The 26,244-nt window shown below is 35.9% G+C and overlaps 2 protein-coding genes across 4 annotated transcripts in view; one reads left to right on the top strand and one right to left on the bottom strand.

Moving 5' to 3' along the window:
- frmpd2 (FERM and PDZ domain containing 2) overlaps nt 1-26,244 on the bottom strand; it is a 423,788-nt gene that overhangs the window by 150,408 nt on the left and 247,136 nt on the right. The window lies entirely within an intron of this gene.
- On the top strand, nt 1,064-26,244 carry ubtd1b (ubiquitin domain containing 1b). 3 transcript variants are annotated; one of them, XM_073917864.1, is made up of 4 exons: nt 3,155-3,452; nt 3,596-3,726; nt 22,468-22,695; nt 22,855-26,244. In XM_073917864.1, exons 2-4 carry the CDS (start codon nt 3,654-3,656, stop codon nt 23,235-23,237), a joined length of 684 nt encoding a protein of 227 aa, XP_073773965.1. In that variant the 5' UTR covers nt 3,155-3,452; nt 3,596-3,653; the 3' UTR covers nt 23,238-26,244.

Genomic DNA, 26,244 nt, shown 5'->3' with positions numbered 1-26,244 from the left:
GAATGTTTCACAGTGTTGGGTTGCAGCTGTAAGGGCATCCGCTTTGTAAAACATATGCTGGATAAGTTGGCGGTTCATTCCGCTGTGGCGACCCCAGATTAATAAAGGGATTAAGCCGACAAGAAAATGAATGAATGAATTTAAAAAATCTATAAAAATACAATTTGTATTGTTTTGATAATAATTTTATTTCTTATATTTGAAAATGATGAATTTCGAGACCAGTCCTTTGAAAGTAATTAAAAAAAAGTGTAAAATTAAACAGTTAATGATATAATTTTGCTTTTCAGTAGATTCAGTTTTGCAAATAAATTGTTGTTTTTTGTCTTTTGCGTTTATTATTAATGCAACCGAAAATGAGGGGTTGGTATTAGTTCAAAGTGACTTCTGTATGGAAATTTAAATAAAATTTAAATATAAATAAATACATTTGTCAAGCACTTTAATGAATATTTTTAATATTTTCAAATTATTTTAGTATCTGATGATTCATTTGCTCCTTTCAGACTGAAACGCAGGTGGGAAACTTGTAAATTGCAGTCAGAGATTTAAAAAAAATAGTGGAGATGAGAACCTCTGGTTCAATATAATTCGTGAGAAGCATGAACTTCCTGACACTAATAACTGGTCTCATAAAATGTCAATTATTTTTGTTGTTGTTGTTATTTTAATTGTATCATAGCAGAGATGTTTGTAACTTTTAAACTTACTTTTACCAAACGTTGCACAAGAACAATATGCACAAGCAGAATATGCTGAAAAAGTACAAGAACTCTCACAGTAGGCTACCAATGAATGCTTGACAGAAGCAATGACATGCTTATATGTTAAATAGCTTCATTGCAGGCAAATACACTCACTTTCAATCTTAAAAGGATAATTCACCCTAAGCTGAGAATTCCCTTAAGCCAGGGGTGTCAAACTCAATTCCTGGAGGGCCGAAGCCCTGCACAGTTTAGTTCCAACCCTGCTCCAACACACTTACCTGTAGGTTTCAAACAAGCCTGAAGGACTCAATTAGTTTGATCAGGTGTGTTTAATTAGGGTTGGAACTAAACTGTGCAGAGCTGAGTTTGACACCTGTGCCTCAAGCAATCCAAGATGTATGTGACTTTTTTTTTCAGTGGAATATCAAAGACAGTTTGACTATATCTGGACTTTAAGAGTCAAAAAAGGTTTAATGATTCCACTTAAATCTTTTTTAAATGTTCTACTAAACGGAAGGTTTCCGACATCTTGGATGACCTGATGGTAAGTAAATTCCCTTTTAAAGGACGGACAGTTCACCCAAAAAATGAAAATGAGGTCATCATTTACTCACCAACTACTAGCTTCAGACCTTTCTACTATTGAACACAAAAGAAGATGTTTTGAAAAATGTCGGAAACCAGTAGCCATTGACTTTAATAGTATTTTTGTTTCTACACTGGCTAGTTTTTAAGATTCTTTAAAATGTCTTCTTTTGTGCTCAACAGAAAAACAAACTTATAAAGATTTTATGGTGAGTAAATGGCGAGTAAACTATTAAGGTAAAGTTGGTTTTATATTCATAGCTACATTAGTTCAGTGACAACTTATTTTGTTCACTACAGTACTTTAAATATTGGGTTACATTTGAGTTATTGGGTTACATATCACATGAAAGTTTGACTTTAAAATAACATTTAGCACTAATTATTTGACTGCGAACAATGTTGTACAGGGTGGGCCATTTATATGGATACACCTTAATAAACGTATTGGGAATTTGTACAAGAAAACAATGGTGTGCTTGGTTTTAACGCAACTTTATTCTTTCATGAGTTATTTACAAGCCCCCTCACATATCCATATAAATGGCCTCTTAAACATTAAGAAGGTGAAAGTCTGAATGTGCAAATATAAAACCAAGTGTGTGTGTGTGTGTGTGTTAACCATATACAGTAAATTTGCTCAATAATGTTAAAGATATTAACGAACAAACCCATAAAATTACTGTAGCCTTATTTTCCAACGGAGTTTGAAGCTTCCTCTAAAGCATAGATATATACACTAGATATCGCATAGGGACCCTGAGCATGCGTCAATAGCGCCGCCACATTGCTACAGTGCTCCCAGGACAAATGTCATTCAGCCGCACTAGACAAGACAGTGTTGCTACGTGAAGATGCGGGGCTTCAGCGCTGTCTACGGGTGTAGTAACGAGCAAACAAAGAAAACAAAGCACAAAGGCAGAACATTTCATAGGTAAGATTAAGTTTTTTACGTTTTTGTGAGTTCTGAACTTTTGTGCTAATCAGGTAGCGTTATTGATGATAATACAGTCACTTACTGCATTCACCATAAGGCAAAGCAGCTCCAACTCACACAAATACTCGGCTTATGCTAGTTTTGTTGAATAAAATCAGCAAACAATGCAAAATAAATATGACAACGAGATGCTGCGTTGCCAGAAACTTGTATTATTGTCGGCTAGTGAACGAGTGCGATCACTGATCAATGTAGAAAAGTGATGTCAAATTATAATTTTCGTAATTTAAAAAAAATGCATACTAACATCCAGGAAAACTCCCGACACACACATACACACACACACACACATATATATATATATATATATATATATATATATATATATATATATATATGTATATGTATGTATATATATATATATATATATATATATATATATATATATATATATATATATATGTATGTATGTATGTATATATATATATATATATATATATATATATATATATATATATATATATATATATATATATATATATATATATATATATATATCCAGGTGGATGCTGCACACTGGTGGTGGATGAGGAGATCCCCCCCATTGTGTAAAGAGCTTTGAGTGCCCAGATAAGCACTATATAAATGTAAGGAATTATTATTATTATTAATATTATTATTATTATTATTATTATTATTATTATTATTATATCTCTGGCTTCGGATGGCCACAGTCCTCCTCTGTACCTTGGTCCCGCATTCATTTCAAAGGAGCGCTACCCTGTTCCAAAATGGCGGCTCTATTCACGCATTCCTTCCGATAGACAACAACAGGGTAGGCGATATCTAATGTATATATCTATGCCTCTAGAGCAGCGGCTCTGGTGGAGTCACATGTCCAGAGCGCGCATGCGCAGAAAACACCAGTAACGTGAACTAGTTGGAAACATCAGTAGGGGGAAAAGGTGGACTAGCGAGAGATAAAGAACTCAGGCAGGCTTTGCGACGCCTAGATGTTTTGATATACTTTAATCCGAGCATGGAGCAGCCTGTAAATCTCAAACACTAGTCTTGTTAGTGTTGTTTTGTCCTCTTCTAGTGGATTTACGAGTTAAAGCTCGTGCTCCGGCTAACTTAGCTGCTGTAAGTTAGCTCGTGGGATAAAGCCAGAAATAACTAAACGCGAGTCTCGTGCCAGATCACCGATAGATCATCGCGAGCTGGTAAAGTTTTTACTTCTGGTCGCTTTTTTGCATTGGAGGCTTTTCTTTAACGCACAAACTGTTCGTATATCACTTATAACGTCACTACTTGTACTTTGTAGTAAAGTTACACTTTCCTTTCGCCGGATCTAATGATAATAAAGCAGGAGTGTAAATAAATAGCTGTTGTCTTGAGATGTGGCCTGCGTTTGATTGACAACCATGGGAGGATGCGTGGGGCGCGAGCGCGCGGAGACACGGGGACGCGGATCGAGGACGCAGAGGAAACGTGGAGGTGAGACGCTAATTCAATTAAACTCAGTTTTAATTAACGTTATATAGCGCTTTTTACAGTAGTTATCCTTCCAAAGCAGTGTATTGCACATTATTACTACATCACAGTCAAGTTGTTGAGGTAAAGTTGGTTTTAAATGCTGTCATTCGTTCAGTGACAACTTGTGAGTCCCTATATGTTTACTAATTGAGGTAAAGTTGGTTTTATATTCGCACATTAGTTCATTTAACTGTCTCTATAATGTTTACCACGCTACTTTAAATATTCAGTCTGAAATGGCATGCAGGTATGACTTCAAAACAACATCAGCACTGTTTATACTGTAATAGTCATTGGCTTCAAATATAATTTTACTATTTAGAATTAACACAATACTTTTCTGAAATTATATTATTAAGGAGAATGTCTGAATATCCGAATATAGACCCAACTTTACCTCAATTGTTTACTATTGTACTTTGACTATTCAGCCTGAAAGCTCATGCAAGTTTGACATCAAAACAACATTAGCAGTATTTATTTGACTGTGAACAATGTTGGACTTTGATAGTCATTTGCTGCTAATATGATTTCAGTATTTAGTGTTTGCAAAGAATACTTTTCTGAAGTTATATTAAGGGGAAAGTCTGAATGTGTGAATATAAAACCAACTTTACTTAAATAGTCAAGTTAGGGAGTTGTGTGTTGGTTGGACAGTATATAAAAAAAGCTAATTTAGCTAATTTTAAACATAGCTAATTTAACATAGCAGTTATACAGCGTATACAACATAAAAATGCAGGGTTCCACACAATTCATGTTGTCCCAACACAAATCGATTAAGTTAACCTAATTTTTACAGCTTTAAGTTGAACATAAAACAATTGCGTTGATAGAGGTAAAGTTTTATATTCACAGGGCCCAACAATAAGGACTGCCCGGTGGCCCAGGGCCAGTGTGAGAGATGCTTGGGACAGTAAACAGGATCATTACTGGCCCGATTGGGACAGTACTGCCTTGTCACTAACATTTAATTTGTCTGCAACTATTTGTCAATTGCATTTTAAGTTTGTGCTTTTAAGTCTTTAAACACTACCTTGTCTTTGATGTCATAAACACCATATTGCTTTAAGGTTCCTCTTATCTGATTTGGTGTTTTGAGCATGCAATTTTTTTCCTTAACCTGGTAACAACCAGTACAGAGAAGAAACAGCAACATGGCGGCAACATCAAAATATAAGGCTAAAAGAAAATGTCTGTTTCTAATGTCTTGGAAGCAGACATTTACATGTGAACAACGTAACAAAAAAAAATGAAGTGATGTTTTGCACAGTTTGCCGTCAGTTTGACAAGTCAGCCCACCTTTTGTTAAATAATTTCGAACTGTAATAAAATACCTCCACATTTTCCATACTACTCTTTTTGTTTGCATAACACTTTAATAAAAAAATTTTTAAGCATTAAAATTGTAGATTCACAAACTTTATTTTTGACACATTATTTAAAATTTGCGGCTAAAATATAGCTATAAACTTCCCTTTTTTTTTGGTGGGGCCAGTGAAAATTTTGGCAGGGCAAGTAAAAATCTTAACCACTGGCCCGATCAGATCAGTACAAAAAATCCTTAGCGTTGAACCCTGATTCACACATTCGGACTTTCCCTTTTATAATATAATTTCAGAAAAGTATTATTTGCAGTGTTAATGTTGTTTTCTAGTCATATTTGTAGGGTATTTCAGAACGAATATTCAAAGTGCCATGGTAAACAATATAGAGAGCGTGTTACTAGGGATGACATGATAACTGTTTTCAAGATATACCACGGTTTGGAAAACTCAAGGTTTTGAAACTGCCAAAATCTTCTGTAACACCATTCCCAAGGTATGTGTTGTTATTTTTTTATTTAGGGCAACAGCTTCTCCATCCAAATATGCTATTTTAAATTGTAAAGAAATCCGTGTTTTTGGAACCAATGAAGACAGCAGAAGTCAATGATTCGTTTTAATTATTTAGCAGACAAGTTTACTGCTCTAAAATATTTTAAATCTTTCAAAACATAAAATATATTGTTTTTAAAGGGGAAAAAATCTTGTTTTTTACCCAGACATTAAAAAAATAATATATTTTAAAGCAGTAATCACAATACCGTGAAACCGTGATATTTTTATCCAAGGTTATCATACTGTCAGAATATTATACCGGCCCATGCCTACGTGTCCCAAGTTGTCACTGAACGAATGTATGAATATAAAACCAACTTTACCTTTTTATTGAGTTGTCCCAAAAACTTTAAGAATCGTGTTGATTCAACTCATTTAAAATACACAAAATGCAAAAACCCTTTATGATTGAAGTTAATGCTTGAATGTCTTTCTGCGAGATGTTTTGCATGCTTGTCTATGTGTGGCTTTCTTGTAAACATGCAAATATCACGTCAGGTGTATTGTATTGAAGTATAGTTCATCCAAAAAAAATGAACATTTACACACTATTTACATTCCCTCAAGTAGTTAAACCTTAATGAGTTTCTTCTGTTAGAAACTCTAAAGATATTTTAAAGGAAACTGAAAACCTGTTCCCGTTGACTTCCATAGTTGGAAGAACAAATACTAAATACAGGTTTTCAGCTTTCTTTGAAATATATTCTTTAGTGCTCAACAGATGAAACTCGTAAATGTTTGAAATAAGTAAACCGATAGAGGTAAAGTTAGTTTTATATTCGCACATTCAGACTTCCTCCTTAATAATATAATTTCAGAAGAGTATTATTTGCTAATTCTGAATGGGATCTCATAGTAGTCAATGATTATCAAAGTACAGCATTGTTTACAGACAGTTAGATAGTGCTAATGTTCTTTTGTAGTCATACTTGCATGCTAATTCTGACCGAATATTTAAATTAGCGTGGCAAACAATACAGAGACAGTTAAATGAACGAATGTGCGAATATAAAACCAACTTTAGCTCAATAGTAAACCGTGAGTAATTAATGAAAGAATTGTCTTTTTTTGGTGAAATTTTCCTGTAGTAAGTGAGTCCAGATAAAACAATAAACAAAACCAGATTATTAAAGTTCGTCGGGACAAACTTTGAGGCTGGCTTGTGAAAACCTGTTGGTAATAGTTTATTTAGTTTAAACAATTTTAAAGAGTATAGATAGATAGATAGATAGATAGATAGATAGATAGATAGATAGATAGATAGATAGATAGATAGATAGATAGATAGATAGATAGATAGATAGATAGATAGATAGATAGATAGATGGATGGATGGATGGATCGATAGATTGATAGATAGATAGATAGATAGTCAGAGATAGATAGATAGATAATCAGATAGATAGATAGATAGATAATTAGATAGATTGATAGATAGATTGATTGATTGATTGATTGATAGATAGATAGATAGATAGATAGATAGATAGATAGATAGATAGATAGATAGATAGATAGATAGATAGATAGATAGATAGATAAAAGTGATTGTGGGCGTGGCTAGAAAGTTTAAAGATGATCAGTCATTGGCAAGTCTGTGTAACAATCTGATGCAGAGATATAAAGTCACAAAGTTTGATCCAATGTTAAGTCTATGGGATTTGTCCGACACTTCCAGGACGTTTTTTGGAAAACCGAAAGTCGGATCAGTCGGAAAAGATATAGCATACGGAGTCAGACCAGTTTGGAGGTCTGGAGCATGATTGGTGTTCATAGCTCGGAAGCTCTAGGAGGAGATAGTTGCAAATTTAGTCTCAGAAGAAGAATAATAAGTAAATAATAAATAAACAAGTAAAAATAATTAGTTTAGATAGGATTTTAGTAGTGTGGCTTGTTTCTCAAGCCAGCCTACATATCTTGTGTTGTCATGTAAAAATGAATAAAGCGATTTGCTGTGAAATATGTTACAGACTAACTTCCGTAGAGTGACAATTAGTGACTTATTTCCTCGGTACATTGTTTTCTCATGTAAGCCTTTGTTTGAACATACATTATTATTATATCAATTATATACTAGTCATTAATTATTAAATATATGCATACTTCTGATGAATTGTAATATACAATCAACCTCCCAAAAAGCAACAACATAGTATTGCCCTTGCATGCATAATGCACCGAGGTATTCTTCTTTTAAAACCATTTGTGATTTAAATATAGAAAGTGCAATGGTTTTGATGCCTTTGTGTTAGTAATGCTAATTCTCATATTGTCTTTTTATTTTAAATAATGATAGTTTGCTTGCAATATACGCAATTGCTGTGGCGTTTTTGTGTTGTGCTAAAGTTTTATGATGGAGTATTAGATTAGATTATATCCAGCTTTATTGTCTTTGAGCAGAGTACAAGTACAGAGCCAATGAAATGCATCTAACTAGGAAGACTATATAGCAATATAAATAGCAACAATTATAAAACTAAAGAGAAAAATGGTTTATGCTTGAAGATTGGTTATGATTATATTGGAATCACTGTACCAAAACAACAATATGCTTTTATCACAAAAATACTGATACTCACCAGCAGTAAACTTACTGTTGTATCAAAGCATCAAGGTTGGTTTTACAATGATTTTATTTCTTTCTTTATTAACGTAAGTAACAGGGAATACATAAAACATTAAAATGTGCTAACATTGTGTGACCTGAATACAAATTCTACATATTCATTGTACATCTAGTAACAATGATACAAGAAAAAAAATTGATGAAAGAAAAACAATTATTTAAAGTAAACTGAATAAAAATAAATAAATGTATATCAGAAGAAATAAAACAAATATCTCAAACTATACTTAAATTATTAGGAATCTTACATGGGTGTACTAAAGGCAGGGCTTAATGCCCCATTCACACGGGGCTTCAGCATCAACGCTTGACTAAAGGCGTGTCTGAAGTTGGGGCTGAAGCGTTCGTCATAGCAGCGTCAGCCAATGAAATTCAGTCAGCAACAGGTCACTGTCTAGCTGGTGTATTTGCATACAGCAATCTGATTGGCTGACACTTCCGTCTGCGCTTGAAAAGTTGACCTAGTCCCAACTTCTGCAGCGAGCAATGCCTCTGAAGCGACGCCAACGAATCCACAATGCAGTTCGCCAATGCCTGACGTCACCTATTCAAAGTAAATAGGAAGCGTTGACGCTGACGCCCTGTGTGAATGGGGCGTAACAATAAGGGCTGCCCAGTGGCCCAGCATGAGAGATGATTGGGACAGTAGACAGGATCATTACTGGTATATATATATATATATATATATATATATAAAAGCAGTTATTAATTTTTCAAACACCATTTTAAGGACAAAATTATTAGCCCCTTTAAGCTAATTTTCTTTTCGATAGTCTACAAAACAAACCATCGTTATATAATAACTTGCCTAGTTATCCTAATCTGCCTAGTTAACCTAATTAGCATAGGTAAGCCTTTAAATGTCACTTTAAGCTGTATAGAAGTGTCTTGAAAAATATCTACTCAAATATTATTTACTGTCACCATGTCAAAGATAAAATAAATCAGCGATTAAAAATGAGTTATTAAAACTATTATGTTTAGAAATGTGTTGAAGAAATCGGTTACTCTTTACAATAAGGTTCATTAGTTAATGCATTTGCTAACATTAATTAATCATGAACAACACATGTACAGCATTTATTAATCATAATTAAACATTTACTAATGCATTATTAACATTCAAGTCCATGCTTGTTAACATAAGTTAATGCACCGTGAGTTAACGTGAACTAACAATGAACTACTGTATTTTCATTAACTAACATGAACAAATACAGTAGTAAAGTTGTTTGTTCATGTTAGTAAATGCATTAATTAACATTAACTAATGAACCATATTGTAAAGTGTGACCAATAAGTCTTCTCTTTGTTAAACAGTAATTTGGGAAAAAATAAACGGGGCTAATAATTCAGGGGGGCTAATAATTCTGACTTCAACTGTATATAATAAAGTCTTTTGTCTGTGGTATATATATATATATATATATATATATATATATATATATATATATATATATATATATATATATTTATTTATTTATATATATTTATTTATTTATTTATTTATTTATTTATTTATTACAGCAAATCAACACAAAATAATGCAACAAATATTGCCTCAAATTTGAAGAAAAGACACAGGAAATCAGCAATTTTAGGCTGCAAAAATGTGAATAAAAATTCCTACAAAATCCTGAAAGGATTGATTATATGGATACAAGTAAACGTAAGTGGAGTGTCATTGCAAAACACTTAAAAAGCCCCTAAAATGCCACCGTTGGGCAAATGAACAACCAAAATTCGTTTTTAGTCGTCTGAATATTTTTTAAATCACACACACCGGATGACTGTTGTTTGCTAGTACTTCTGAAACTCTTTGTAGTGCCGTTGCAGAAATTAGCCTTTGGAAACTTTCAGAATTTGATCATTATCTGCTTTCTGTGCTGTATCTGTCTTCGTCTTTCTCTTCACCGGTGTGCATGTTGGAGCTGGCAGTCTTGAAGGCTCCAGTATAGCATCCCAGGACATGTCCAAGCATGTTTGCTTCATGTTAGTGTGTCTGTTGTGCTTTTGCCAGAAACGGTGGTGAAGCAGAAGGATGTTCTGGACTTTTAATTTCGTTGTCAATTGATAACAAGCAGCTGTGTCTCCTATCAGTGAAAGTCTTCGGGCCACATCTCTTGCAGTGTGTATTGTTGGGTTGTTATCTGTACTTCAGCAGGTCGTATGTGTGTTGCTGGAGATAACGGGGGTCTTTTTCTCAGGGGCTGTGTATTACGTGTCTGATAGTACAAGACAATACATTTCTCCAGACCGTCTTTGCAGAAGAGCAGTTTCTTAAGCAATTGGTTGTTGTGGATTAATAGGAAGATGATTATTGATGTTAATTAGTAGCAAAAATTAAATGTTTAACAGTAAAAGCAGTACAATCATTCATTCATTTTCTTTTCGGCTTGGTCCCTTTATTAATCAGGGGTCACCACGGCGGAATGAACTCTCAATTCATCCAGCATATGTTTTACGCAGCCGATCCCCTTTCAACTGCAACCCATCACTGGGAAACATCCATACACTCTCACATTCACACACATACACTACGGACAATTTAGCCTACCCAATTCACGTGTACCGCATGTCTTTGGACTCTGGGGGACACCAGAGCACCCGGAGGAAACCCACGCAAACGCAGGGAGAACATGCAAACTCCACACAGAAATGCCAACTGACCCAGCCGAGGCTTGAACCAGCGATCTTCTTGCTGTGAGGCGACAGCACTACCCACTGCGCCACTGCGTCGCCCTGAAAAATATTAATGTAAATATAAGACTTTTAATATGTATATTTATCTGTCATCTGTGAATCAACAAGGATTACGTTGTGTTTGTTTGTGTGTGTTGGTGTGGTCCACAGCAGGATCAGAGATGCATTATTTTTGGCGCATGTGCTTTTTATTTTATCTTCCTCCCTTGATGACATTGAGTTCAATTTGCATACTCGCAGTGTTAATGCTGTTGTAGAACCAAAGCATCATAAAATACGTTTTGCACAACAGTGAAACCAGTTCTGAGGAAGAGCAGCGTCTGATTTGTAAGATGCGTCGGGAGAAAAAGGGAACCTCTGGTGTTCCTGCTGTAATGCCAGTGGGGGAAGAGAATCTGTCGCTGCTTGTGTGGGGTGTAACTCGAGAGACACATGAGAAGAATGCTACTTTATTCGCCGCCTTCCAGCTTCTGCCCTCAAGACACTGAGAAGGCCATAAACATTTACGTATCATTTGACTGTAGGGATTATATTAGGTGCTGGACTTTGACAGTCACATTCTGTGTTGTATACCCACACTGTTGTTGTTGTTGGTGTGTAAATAATAGCCAGCGGTGGGGAAAGTTCTGTTTAGGAGGAATGCATTACAGTCTTGCGTTGCTGTTAGAGATGTGGTGAAAATTATTTTGCAAAAAGACTTGATTTAAAAAAAACTGATTTTCAGTATGCTAAAGTATTACTTTTCTAAAGTAACTGCTGTAGCAAAAAAACGATTCTGCAATTTTCTGTATGCATTGCTATTAGGGTTGTAACAATATACCGGTATGACGGTTTACCACGATTTGAACGTGCACGATTATCATACCATGAACAATTGCATATCAATGGTTTTAACCCTTAAAGACCGAGAAAGCCGCCCGCGGCTAAAAATAAGTATTGCTCTTAAATGTTTAATAACTTTTGATCCGCTGATCTGATTCATACAATTCAAAGATTGGCATAAATTATATTGTTGAATTATATTGTTGAATATAATCTGATAATGGCAAATGTCTGATTTTACCAGTGAAAGAAATTGTCTAATATGACAGATTGCAAGCATATATCTCAAACACAATAATTCAACATCAGAATTATTATAAGCAGAATAGAATTATTTAATGAAACCAGTAGACCTACACATAATATTATTATCGATGTTGTGCCATATGTTTGTTTTTACCATACCTTTATTTTACATCTCCGAATCGTGAGAAAATCATGATCTTTATTTTAAGCAAAAAAATCGCGATTCTCATTTTAGCCAGAATCGTGCAGCTCTAATACCTATTAATAAGTAATTATCAAAGATTTAAAGGTGCTGTATGTAAGTTTTTTTTTTTTTATGACTCTTCTAAAGCGTAAATGAACGTTTGTGTTGTTTATTCTTGTTAATGCTTTTGGTTCTTTTAAACCGCTCACTGCCAGTTAAGCCAATTATATTTCAGCACCCTGGATTGCCTTGTTGGAAAACAGTGTATTTCATTCATTCATTCAGTCATGAACGCTCTTAATGCATGCGTCCGTGACCGAAATGTGACCTCCGGTGGACAGTAGCAGACTCCGAAATGTAACTCAAATTCAGAGTTCCACATGATGTGGTTATTAATTATCGAATAATAGAAATATCACAAATGTAAACATTAGTTGAGCAGGTTACGTTGTAATCATAGCAAGGGTTTGTCCATATTTTCCAACCTTGCGTTTTGAGGCCTTCTAGTTGTTTTTAAGCATCCTATACTTGTCTTTATGTGTGCATCTGTCTGTTCAATGAAACTGGAAGAAAATCAGACATCAGTCTTGAGTCTTGTTATGCACACTTGGCTTCTGGGAACATTTCGAGTCCCTCGTCGAGTTCTTCGCATTGTCAGCGGTCTCTTTTATTTGACCACAGAACTAGGTTGTAAACAAAGCTATTAGTCTGCATTTCTCCGCCTGTCACTTTGAAAGGACTTTCTTGGGTTAACCCTATAAAGCCAATTGCATGGTGTTTGATTCATGAGTTTCTGTGGAATCTATATTTATTTATAACAACATAATCAAAACTAGCTGTTTTGCATGATTTATGAAATGCCTTCTTTCATCTGATTAATAGTTTAGATTTTACTTTGCCTGTAATGAATTATAATAGTGATGCATGTAATGAAAATTCTGGACCATGAGCATAAGTTCAATATTAATGCGGCTGATAGCCAAAAGAGACATTTATAAACTGTAGAAATGATCTGTTTGTTAACAGATGCTTGTAGTTGATGATTCACAGCTGTTTTCATCCTAAATTGAATGTTTGAGCTTATTTTCTGTCCTCATTATTCTCATAGAAAGACTATTATTGACATTTAAGCGGTTTAAAATTATTATATTGTCTGGAATGATCATGGCTATTAAGGTACAAAACCAGGCAATAAACTAACAGTACTTTCTGTTATTGTTGATAATTGTGTAAATGTTAATTAGCAGTCGACCGATATATCTATGTGATCGATCTCTGCTTTTTCGCTGTTGCCAGTTTGCCCTGTAGCTAGCTTGAGACGCGAGAGGAGTTGACCACGACGATGAGGTTCGAGTCTAGTAAAGTAAGGCCGTACTCACACTAGGTACAGTTGCCTCGAACCAGGCCAAAGCACGCTTGTCCCCCCTTCCGTCTCCTCCGACAGCCAGCGCTCACACCACAAATGGGCCTCGGCACGCTTACGTCATCGCTGCTGCTCTGTTCAGTGAGAAGCGCTCTCTCACTCAGCAGCACTTTCTCTAGTTATATCGTTTCAGTCGTTTATAATGCAGTGACATCATAGACTGTAAAATATATGGATGTAGTATCCGTGACGTCACCCATAGGTTTCTAAAGAGCGCAAAAGAAGCCACAAATAGGCGCGGCCAACCGTCGCCATTTTGTTCACGCGTCATCACACTCACGGCGGGATACCAAACAAGGGCAAAGAGGCGGAGAGTGAGCGGAGCGACAGACACCTGCTAGCAAAATGTTTGGACCTGGTTCAGACACACTTTACTTTGGGAGAACGCTTAATACTTTATCACCTGTGGCTCGTTTGTATTCTGACCACTTGTGCTTGGTTGTACACTATATCAATAAAGTGTTTAGACTTTTAAAAACACTGCTGTAATACATTGAGCCACTAAACATTGTTCTTATGACGTTTCTCAATAGGAGGAAAACGCGAATTACTTCCAAACACTTCAGATAGAGTCTGTGTTAGTTAATGTAAGACTATTGATGAAATCCAGCATAACACTGTATGACAACGCTTCAGATGACTGCTCTAGAGCCTACAGCTAATCAATCTGACAGATTCTGGAGTGCATTACAGCTCTAAATATAAATATAAACCATAAATGATCTTAAATAAAACAAATACATATATAGAGATGGTATATAAGTATATAACTTTACTCACATGGGAAATGGAGGCCACGTGAATGGTTTGTGAGCTCAATTAAGTTCACTCAGCATGCCATGCCATCTGATAATTGTAGGAAACAAGTCCAAAAGGCAGTTGACTGTGTAAAGCCACATAAAACAACACAGAAATTCCAAGTACGCCAAGTTCAGTGGCTAATCTGCAGGATTCAGCTGAGGTGACGGCGACCAACGAGACCAAGCTGTCACTCAAGTGGCCACGCCCTTAATTATGCAAACTTAATATAACTTAATATAAAGGAAACGGATGAGTTATAAAAAAATTCACCCCCCTCACAGTTGTCATGAAGGGTGATATTAGCTGTATTAACCAAAACCTTTTTTTGTACCAGGCTGTAAACACCTTTTTTTCTGCGGTAAAGTTGGCCTTTCTAACAGTGGGCTCAATTGAAATTTGCTCTGTTTTGGAGCCAGGAGCGGCCAGGACTAGCGGAATTTCGGATGAATTGCAGTTTTAGTTACTTCCGTATTGGCTTCCTGAGAGAGAGCGGGAGGTTGCCGCTTGAGTGACATGCAGTCAAATATTTCGCCAAACAGTCCTTAGGGATGCGGGGGCACGCAGTCAGATATTTCGCCGAACAGATCCGCCACTTTTGGCGCTCATAAACAATCATAAAGTCCTCGTGCTGCAGGAATGAGGAGGTCTACTGAAGGCGCGCAGCTGTCGTGCTGTGAGGAGTTCTCGTCTTTAATAAACTACTGCAGTTTGCGTTCACTGAACAGTAAGAATGATTAATAAATCCATATCAAACAGCCCCTTAAAAGTCACGTCTCGCTTTCAGTTTCGGGCTTTGGCGCGTTTTGCACTCACACACAAGCGTACCGTGCCAAAGCCCAAGTGAACCGAGCTCAGGCACACCTCTTCCAACCGGGCCAGGGCTGGCCAAGTGAACCGTGCTTGAGCCCGATTAAGCGCACTCACACTTCTCAAACGATCCGGGAAACGGGCCTGGGCACGGTACGGATGGCTTAGTGTGAGTAGGCCCTAAGTGTAAGAATGTGGTAAAATCTGAAAACGTGGTAAAAAAAAAAACAAGCACAGCAAGGGCATTTATTTTTCTGTATTGCCTTTGAAAACACTGTCGGTTGGGTTTAGGGAAGGTGGTGGGTGGGGGGATCGGTCAGTCAGAGAACAGCAGGCACGAATGGCGCTCGTGAAAGAAATTAGAGATCTGAAAAAGCGTACACATCGGCCTCTGGAGGATTTGTGAAAACAAAAACTGCACACAAAAAAAAGTACCTCCTGGGACATATTTGGTGCTCTCCAGAAATGTATACAGGGGTACATATCAATGAGACTGGGTTGAAAATATTAGTCTTTAGTTGTCAGACTTTAAAGAATTAAGTTGCAATAATTGAATTTTATGCAGTCCTAAAAGTTATTATGGCCATTGCACTGTCAGGTGGAGTGAAGCATTGTGGGAGCCAGCATGCTGTAAATCACGCAGTGTGTCCTGATGATTTCTCATTACACCTATAATCTGGCTGTGCTATAAATAATGTGTTTGGATGAAGGTGACCTTTTGAATGTTTGGCCACACTTTGGCAGTGAATCAGACATGGTAAACCAGCTATTATCTCACCATCAGCGGGAACTTCCTCTTTTTTTGTAGCAGCTTTATTACTAGAAGGGTTTGATAAGGCCAGTGTCATGATTACCTTTGCTCATATCAAGTGTCTTATTACAAGTAATATTAAATGGGAAGTCGTATGTGGGTTTTCAATAATAATTTTTTTAAGTATTTACGTCAGCGAAAACATTCTGCAAAGTTGTTATTTAAAATAATCAAGATATTGTCTCTCAAGAGAGATTAGTCATCTCTAAATTGCATTGAGTCCTTATATTTTCTGCAGCTCTACATCATGATCAAAGTAACATATCTGCATAAAGTCCACCCACTGACAAAATATGAACACTCTGAAATGGTTTCCTTTTAGACTGGGAAGACCAATCAAAATAGTCAGCAGACCAATCAGAGCCGAGTTGGTTTGTTAAAGGGAGGAGCTTAAAGACATTAAGCACAGAATTGGTTCAAAGGAATTGCATGAAAATCATTGCAAAATGGTTCTATTATTAGGTTCGTAATTCTTGGAATATTACAGTTTTCTGACTTTGGATGCATTTAAAGAGACCCCATATGACGACACTAAAAGATCACGTGACCTCTTTTATATGCATTTTTGTCTATTTGTTTGTAGTCCTACAAATGTGCAATATATTGATCGATATTTGCCGTTTCCTAATTCTCGGCATTGGCTGATGTGTATCTTTGTTTGGCCAACAAGTCGAACATGTGAGTTTTTTTTCTTTTTTTTATATTTGCATAAACGCACACAAGCTCTCATTCTCCATCGTCATCAGTTTTAATATGTTTGTTCAATCATTAACTCTAAAAATAGAAAGGCAAACACTATTGAATTCAACAAATACACTTTTATATCAGTTTAACACGTGTTTGAATATAATATTCACTGCCACACATTTCAGTAATCGGATTTTTAGGTTTGCTGAACTAGAGTTTACAGCTGTCCTTTTCATTATATCCTTTATGTAAACTTACTGTTACTTACTGCCTGCTGCCTCATCTTTGTATTTTATTTACCTTTGCCTTATTTATACCTTTTGTATTTTATTTACCTTTGTATTATTTATACTTTTTATTTTATATACTTGTGTATTTTATTTACTTTTGTATTATTTATACTTTTTAATTGTATTTACCTTTGTTTTATTTTTACCTTTGTATTTTATTTACCTTTGTATTATTTATACTTTTTAATTTTATTTATCTTTGTATTATTTTTACTTTTGTATTTTATTTATCTTTGTAATATTTATACTTTTGTAATTTATTTAACTTTGTATTATTTATACTTTTTGTATTTTATTTACCTTTACATTTTTATATCTTTGTATTTTATTTACCTTTGTATTATTTATACTTTTGTATTTTATTTATCTTTGTATTATTTATACTTTTGTATTTTATTTATCTTTGTATTATTTATACTTTGTATTATTTATACTTTTGTATTTTATTTACCTTTGTATTAGTTATACTTTGTATTTTATTTTATCTTTGTATTATTTATACTTTGTATTCTTTATACTTTGTATTTTATTTGCCTTTTGTATTATTTATACTTTTGTATTTTATTTATCTTTGTATTATTTATATCTTTGTATTTTATTTGCCTTTTGTATTATTTATACTTTTGTATTTTATTTACCTTTGTATTATTTATATCTTTGTATTTTATTTACCTTTTGTATTATTTATACTTTTGTATTTTATTTACCTTTGTATTATTTATATCTTTGTATTTTATTTACCTTTTGTCTTATACTTTTGTATTTTATTTATCTTTGTATTATTTATACTTCTTTATTTTATTTACCTTTGTATTCTTTATACCTTTGTATTTCATTTACCTTTGTTTATAATGTGGACTAATAGTTTCAGCCCTGATGAGAAAACACATCTGTTTAGCAATCTTAAACATCAGCCATATCATAATCTGTGTTTTAAGGCACAACAGATGATTGTTGATTCGAAAACAAGTTCTCTGTTTGTCCAGGAGACACCAGGCTCATGGAGGTGATGTGCAGAGCTGGTCTTTTGCCCTCCAGCTGGTGATGGATGAAGGCTGTTGTTTTTTTTTTTTGCCTTAAGTGATCAATCATAGGGGAGGAGTGTGTTTGCAGACAAACAGTCATAAACACACAGCCTTTGCTCCGTCATGAGGAACGATAGTTCTGCTTTCATTTTCAGACTGAAGCCTCTGTATTGCATATTCGTGTTTTGGATAAATCGGTGGTTAAGTAGTATTAATTAAAGCTGTTGATTTTAAAAAGGTGTATTTAATATATGCAGTTAAAGACTTATTAGCCCTGCTAAACACAGATCCACTCTCACATTCACACACACACACTCATACACTATGGCCAATTTAATTTATTCAGTGCACCTATAGCACATGTGTTTGGACTGTTGGTGAAACCCAAAGGAATCCCACGCCAACACGGGGAGAACATGCAAACTCCACGCAGAAATGCCAACTGGTCCAGCAGGGACTCAAACCAGTGACCTGCTTGCTGTGAGGCCACAATGCTAACCACCGAGCCACCCACTTTTGAACTGTAGTAAATGCATTTATTAGTACAGCATATCTGCTCAGGTGACAAAATCTGCTCTTTCGACTTGGATTAATAATGTCATTCTTGATCTTGTTGTGCAAAACTTTCCTCCCGGAGTTTTCCATTACACTATGATCATTTGCGAGCACTAAATGTCAATTCGTGTTTATTACACTATTACTTTTACATTCCGCTCAGTCTCATGTTTTCAGGCGTCAGACAAAAGTACTGACGGAAAATACAAGTGGAAAGTCTTTGTCGGCCTACATTAGTGAAGTCACACATGCCTTTTCTGTGGAACTACATGTACATTTGATTTAATGTGACCTCAGCGTAATTCATCAGAATTGTATGATTCTGGTGCACTGGTAAAAAAAAAAAAAACAAGGTCTTCTGTTTGATTCTCACAAATTATCACAGTATTTTTACAGCAGCTGTAGGTTTAGCATATGCCACATAGTTTGTTTCTCAAACATTAGCAGGGTTTGAGTTATATCTGGGTTTGACCTCCTTAAATGATGCTTGATCCCTCTGATGGACATCAAAACAATATGTGGTGCGTTTACCTTTAAATAGTGGAAAATAGGGTGCATGATACTGGAAAAAGATGCAGTGTACAATACTGTTGAGTAGTGTGGTAACCGTGCTTTTTACAAATAAGGCTGCACACTATTGGGAAAAAATGACATTGCGATATTTAATTTTCTACAATATATATTGAGATATCGATCATTTTATACTGATTGTGAGTGCATCTGCATAAAGTATAATAAACCAGAATCCCACTACCAATACTACAGCCAATTACTCTAACAACTTGATGGAAACGCATCTAATTCTAACTAACTTAGCTAACTTGGCTAACTAACTAAACTAACCAACTAAGTTGAATATAATCCTCCCAAACACCACCCCCCAAAATAAATGAAATGAAAAATCTTGACCTAACGAACATTGCACTCACGTGACCAATCAGCTGTCTCTATTATCCTTGCCTTGTTTACTGTTGGTTGCTGGGTTACCAAGCCACTCTAACAACTTGATGGAAACGCATCTATTTCTAACTAACTAACTAAGCTAACTTGGCTAATAAACAAACTAATCAACTAAACTAACCAACTTGAATATGATTCTCCCAATCAAAGAACGCAGAGAATGGACTTGTGTTCTTGTGGAGAGCGGTCTTGCCAGGTGTCCTCGGAAGAACGAACTCAGGAGACTACGAGGGCAGAGAACGCATCCTTTGAGAAGTGAGATGCTGCGTTCTTCCTGATGGTCACATGACCTTCACATGTTTTAAATGGAAATTATTTAAACATTGCAACATTCATACAACGATTTATTGTCCCCCCCCCTCTTCAAAATATATACTTTGCATAAAGGCATTATAAATATACCCTGCACAATATAAATAAAACACATTTTAAAACGAATTTCAGCAAACAAAAACCCTTAATGTGTTTATTCCTTAATTAAGATGTTCATGTTAATGTTTACTTTCACCATTTCATTTAGGGAAACTCCTGAGGTAAATAAATTATATTTCTGAACTTTAATAATAAATCTAAATAAAATGCTGCGCTTCCCATCTCCAGTCGCAATGACTTCTGGGACTTCCAGAGCGAGTTCGGTGCTCAAGTCTGCATCAGTGCGTCCTCGATATCAAGATCACATCCGGGAAGTTTCACGCGTCCTCCGTACTTGCGGTCTTGAGTATTGGAACTGAACTTAGGCAGCTGATGATGACGTTGCATGAGAATACGAGGACGCAAGACCGCTGAAGAACACATATTGAGAAACAGCCATTGACATTATGAACTTTACTCTCACGTGACCAACCAGATGTTTCTATTATGCTTGAGTTGTTTACTGTTGGTTGCTAGGTTACCAATACTACAGTCAGCCACTCTAACAATTTGATGGAAACACACTTAATTAACTGAACTAAACTAACTAGGCTAAATTGACAAACAAACAACCAAACTAACTAAACTAACCAACTAAGTTGAATCTGATTCTGCCAAACAACCCCCCCCCCTAAAAAAATAAAATTAAATAAATAAATGAAATTAAAAACCTTGACATATATTAAATGTAATATTAAACCAGAAACATTAAAAGCTGCAGAGACAGGAATAATAAAAGTGTTTTTATCAGTGAGCAAGGCCCAATCATGTACTAAGATCATTTTGAAATTATATAAGAGATTTTGCGAATCAGTATCGGAAAATACACTATATGTCAGAGATAAATGGAAAATGGAGGGAAATCTGAATATCTCAGATGAAGATTGGCGGAATATTTGTTCAACCCATTGGAAATGTACCAGCTCTGCCATGTGGAGAGAATTCTGTTGGAAGAATGTCTTAAGGTTTTTTATCACACCATCACAGAAAATACATAGAGGAAAGGGTACTAGCTGCTGGAGAATGTGTGGGGAAAAAATAGCTAATCATTATCATGTTTTTTGGGATTGTCAGAAATTAACCCCATATTGGAAAGAGATTAAAATACATCTGGATGCCATTTTTGAAGTAGAGATTGCCTTTACCTGTGAATCTTTATATTTAGGTAATATAAATTTGGATGGATGGATTAATAAAGACAAGAAACTGCTATTTATTCTTTTGGCAGCTAGTAAAAAAGTAATCACAAAAAAATGGTTAAAATTAGAGTCACCTACAGTTGAAGAATGGATTGATACAGTGCACACTATATATGTCATGGAAAAACTATCGTTTTCATTAAGAACACAAACAGAATACTTTTTTCTAATTTGGAGTAAATGGACTGAGTATATTTCACCAATATGCCCGAATTTTTCTTGAATTGTAACCTAAATGTAACATTGTATAAATAAGTATCTTTTCTTCTTTAAAGGAAAACTTTTAAAGGACTTGTAGCTCCCCATGTTTTACTGTTCATAGTTATTCTTGTTGTTAAAGAGAAGAAAATACAAAGCACATACAAGATATGTAAGTCTCTTTCTGTATGAGAGAATATGTAAGATATATATGTATTTTCTTCTGAAAACTCAAAATAAAAAATTAAAAAAAAAAAAAAACCTTGACATAACAAACATTACACTCATTTGACCAATCAGCTGTCTCTATGCTTGCCTTGTTTACTGTTGGTTGCTAGGTTACCAATACTACAGTCAGCCACTCTAACAATTTGATGGAAACACACTTAATTGTAACTAACTGAACTAAACTAACTAGGCTAAATTGACTAACAAACAACCAAACTAACTAAACTAACCAACTAAGTTGAATCTGGTTCTCCCAAACACCCACCCCCCCCCCCCCAAAAAAAAAAAAATAAATAAATAAAAGAAATGAAAAACCTTGACATAACAAACATTACACTCATTTGACCAATCAGCTGTCTCTGCTTGCCTTGTTTACTGTTAGTTGCTAGGTTACCAATACTACAGTCAGCCACTCTAACAATTTGATGGAAACACACTTAATTGTAACTAACTGAACTAAACTAACTAGGCTAAATTGACTAACAAACAACCAAACTAACTAAACTAACCAACTAAGTTGAATCTGATTCTCCCAAACAACCCCCCCCCCAAAAAAATAAATAAATAAATAAATGAAATGAAAAACCTTGACATAACAAACATTACACTGATTTGACCAATCAGCTGTCTCTGCTTGCCTTGTTTACTGTTGGTTGCTAGGTTACCAATACTGCAGTCAGCCACTCTAACAACTTGATGGAAATGTGCTTAATTCACATTTGGGATTTCATTTATTAATTTGTTTTAGTGAACTTGAAAAGATTTGCTTCGCATTACGATGGAACCCTAATGTTTATTTCACACACTGCATATTATTGGTAATTTACATCTCCTCTGCATCTGCAGGTCGTAATGAGCCGCTGAAGAAAGACAAGCCCAAGTGGAAGAGCGATTATCCCATGACGGAGGGGCAGCTCCGCAGTAAGAGGGATGAGTTCTGGGATACGGCGCCGGCGTTTGAGGGCCGCAAGGAGATCTGGGACGCCCTGAAAGCGGCTGCTGTGGCTCTGGAGTGTAGTGATCATGAACTGGCTCAGGCTATAGTGGACGGAGCCAACATCACATTACCACATGGTGAGAGCTGCTGCTTTGCCTTATCACTTTGATTGGTTGCTTTTAAAGAAGTTTAGAAGAATGTTTGAGCTGCACTTTTACTCGAGTAACTTTTACTTGAGTATAGATTTTGGATGCTCTACCCACCTCTGTGTCTGTTTGTGTTTTCGACCACTTTAGGATCCCTAACAGAGTGTTATGATGAACTGGGCAACCGCTACCAGCTCCCGGTTTACTGCCTGGCTCCACCGGTCAACCTGATATCTGAAAGAAGCGAAGAAGACCTGACAGACAATCCCGAACCGCAGACGACCCAGAAGAAAGAGTTTCAGCTGAAGGTTCGACTCTCCACCGGTAAAGACCTGCGTCTGAACGCCAGCATGAGCGACACCATCGGCCTGCTGAAAAAACAACTACAAGCTCAGGAGGACATTGATATCGGCCACCAGCGCTGGTTCTTCTCTGGAAAGCTTCTCACGGACAAAACCCGCCTGCAGGACACCAAGATCCAGAAGGATTTCGTCATTCAGGTCATCGTGAACCAACCCGCACCAAACCACTGAGACCGAACTGCAATGAAAAATAAAGGACCAAAACACACACACACACACACACAAACCCAAATCAAGCAACTCAATCCTGCTGTTTTAAAGGGAATTCTGGGTATTAATACTTGTATGACTTAGTTTATAAGGATGGTTCATCTGAAAATGATAGTTCGGTCTTCATTTACTCGGCCTTTACTTGTTTCAGAGCTTTGTGAGTATCTTATAAAGTACATTTAAAGAAGATATTTTGAAAAATGTTTTAAACCTGTAACCATTGATTGGCTTTCAAAGTATTTGTTTTTCCTATTATGGATGTCAGTGGTTACAGGTTTTTCAGCTTTCTTTAAAATATCATCTTTAGTGTTGAATTAAACCGAGTGCAGAAATCTGTGTTTAATAAAAAGTGTAAAGGATTAAGTTATTATTATTATTTTAAATCGGTTTATACAAATTTGGGGCAATAGGGGGCGCCATTGTTTTCGATGACACCACGGTTGCACCACTACCTGCTGCTGGTATAATGCTGTTCACACACCAATTGTGGCATGTGCGAATAAATCACGCTTAAATGAATGTATTTTGAGTTTACTCGCTTCAAGCTGTGGTCACGCTGGACTTTTCTCCCTATAGACTTCCATTCATATACACGCGAATGCGTCAAGACGGGAAACGCAGGGTCATGCATCAAGTTCTAAATCGCATCACTTGACTGCGTAGGACCAATCGAGGCTCAAACATGACCTCTCTGGACAGAAATTTAAAACCTAGAGCAATCGCTCGCTTTTTTTAATGTCTAACCATGTTTAATCCCGCCCATTTTCGCAGCGCCGCACCACAGAATTTCGCATTATCAAACTCTAGTGTGACTGCAGCTTCATTTGCTCGTGAAATTCGCTACACAATAGATGTGGATTCACGTTATGGACGTGGCTTTTGTCTGACTGATGACTCTAGTTTCATTGCTAACATGGATTTTATTGAAAGAGTAGCTGTGCTTTATGTGCTTTAGGAAGGCTGTAAAACAGCGTAGATTTGTTTGGCGCCATGTCTGAGTCCACTAGATCCTTTCAGGGCTGCAGAAGCGATACCTGGATCATGGAAGCTTTCAGCAGTGCTTCTGATTGAGCCGAGCCCAGGTGTATGAACTGTTGTCTGGTGTCGGCAAGAAGATTTCCCCCTCGAGAAATCGCGTCATTCGCTCCACCTCATAAATAAAGATCGAAATCTTTGATGATAATTGGAGCAAATGGCGCCTAATATGAGCTAAAACAGAAAATATGTAATTTTTACAAGTTTCAACGACTATTTTCATGGTTTAAATTAATTTTTTTTGTCAACATGACAATATTTCTATAACAATCTGTATAATAATAACAATTTAAATAATAAATTAAATATTTAGATGATGACTTTTTAGAAAATGTATTGATGAAGATGTATAAATGAATGTTTTGATAAAAATATTTAGAAATTATTATTTATATAATGAAGATCGAAAATAATGGCGCCCCCTATAGTCCAAAATGAATGCACTTTTTTTTAAATTAGTAAATCGGCAGCACGGTGGCGCAGTGGGTAGCGCTCTCGCCTCACAGCAAGAAGGTCGCTGGTTCGAGCCTCGGCTGGGTCAGTTGGCATTCCTTTGAGGAGTTCTCCCCGTGTTCGTGTGGGTCCGGTTTCCCCCACATGCGCTATAAGCGAATTGAGTAAGCCGTAGTGTATGTTTGTGAATGAGAGGGTATGGGTGTTTCCCAAGTAATGGGTTGCAGCTGGAAGGGCATCCGCATGCTGGAATAGTTGGCGGTTCATTCCGCTGTGGCGACCCCAGATTAATTAAGGGACTAAGCTGAAAAGAAAACTAATCACTGAATAAACAACGTAAATCATTCATTGGTAGATCTTTTAGTAAAGATGCATCATTTATGCGCTATTATTAAGCCTTACAAGTCTTAATACCCAGGTTTTGTACTGCATACATCAAGTCCTCGAACATCTGGAGCAACCAACAAACCACAGATCACATCAGTGCCAACGTGAATTGTGGTCTTGAAGCACACACTGGTTTTAAGTCCCTCGACTATGCACATCCTGCAAAGTCCAAAACGCGAGAAATCTCCAACTTGAGCTTCATTTTGCACACTTTTGAGTATCTTAGAATAGCCGTGCCTTGAACGAAGAGTAGATGGTTCTTCAATCCTGTTTGTATTTCGCTTACGAGGCATGTTAAACCGATCACATGCTCTTTTTTTGTTTTTGTATTTTAAGACTGATGTCTACGAGCACAAACCAGTACTATGCAATCTTCAAATCATTGGAAATCACGCTGATAATACTCATTCGACATGAGTCGCTGATCTACATTTCCGACATGTTTTCTGAAAAGGCTCACTGTGAACATGGGAGTGCACAAAGGACACATTAATCTGCCAGCGATTTCCATTAGCATCCGTGGGCCTGTAGATTACAGATATAAAGAAACCGTATAAAGGAAGTATCGCAGACGCTGTCACTTTAAAGGCGGTCTGACTTCCTCTGTTTTAATAGTGCTGTTATGCTGTAAGTGCTCAGGCTGCAATCAAGAGAATATTGATCATATTCTGGGAGATTATATTCTGTATATGTTTTTTTTTTCATTTGTTTTCTTAAGTAGCTTCTTAATTTTTTATGATAAGTGGCGTTATAGATGCAGTTAAAGTCAAAATGATTAACCCTCCTGTTAAAAATGTTTCCCAAGTGCTGTTAAAAACTGAGTTTTTCAACGTATTTCTAAATATAAAAGCTTTAATCGCTAATTTCTAATAACTAATTTCTTTTGACTTTGCCAAAATAACAGTATGTAATGATATTTTGGCCTGGTTTTCAGCTTAAAGTGGGCCTATTATGCAAAAATCACTTTTATAATGGGTTTAAACGCAGTTATGTGGCAACAGTGTGTGAATATAATCAGCTTCTAATGGGAAAAAAAATTTAATTAAATATATTGTTTATAATCGCACTTGATTAAAAACAGCCTGTAGAAACA

Source organism: Danio rerio, chromosome 12 (genome assembly GCF_049306965.1).
Source record: "Danio rerio strain Tuebingen ecotype United States chromosome 12, GRCz12tu, whole genome shotgun sequence".
Classification (NCBI taxonomy): domain Eukaryota; kingdom Metazoa; phylum Chordata; class Actinopteri; order Cypriniformes; family Danionidae; genus Danio; species Danio rerio.
This window is presented reverse-complemented; position numbering and strand designations above follow the sequence as displayed.

What these genes read in the sequence shown, in the direction of transcription:
- ubtd1b (XM_073917864.1), top strand. Translation starts at nt 3,654, where the DNA reads ATGGGAGGATGCGTGGGGCGCGAGCGCGCGGAGACACGGGGACGCGGA. An exon ending in GACGCAGAGGAAACGTGGAG is followed by an intron (nt 3,727 to 22,467) that starts GTGAGACGCTAA and finishes CTGCATCTGCAG; the next exon opens with GTCGTAATGAGCCGCTGAAG. An exon ending in CAACATCACATTACCACATG is followed by an intron (nt 22,696 to 22,854) that starts GTGAGAGCTGCT and finishes CGACCACTTTAG; the next exon opens with GATCCCTAACAGAGTGTTAT.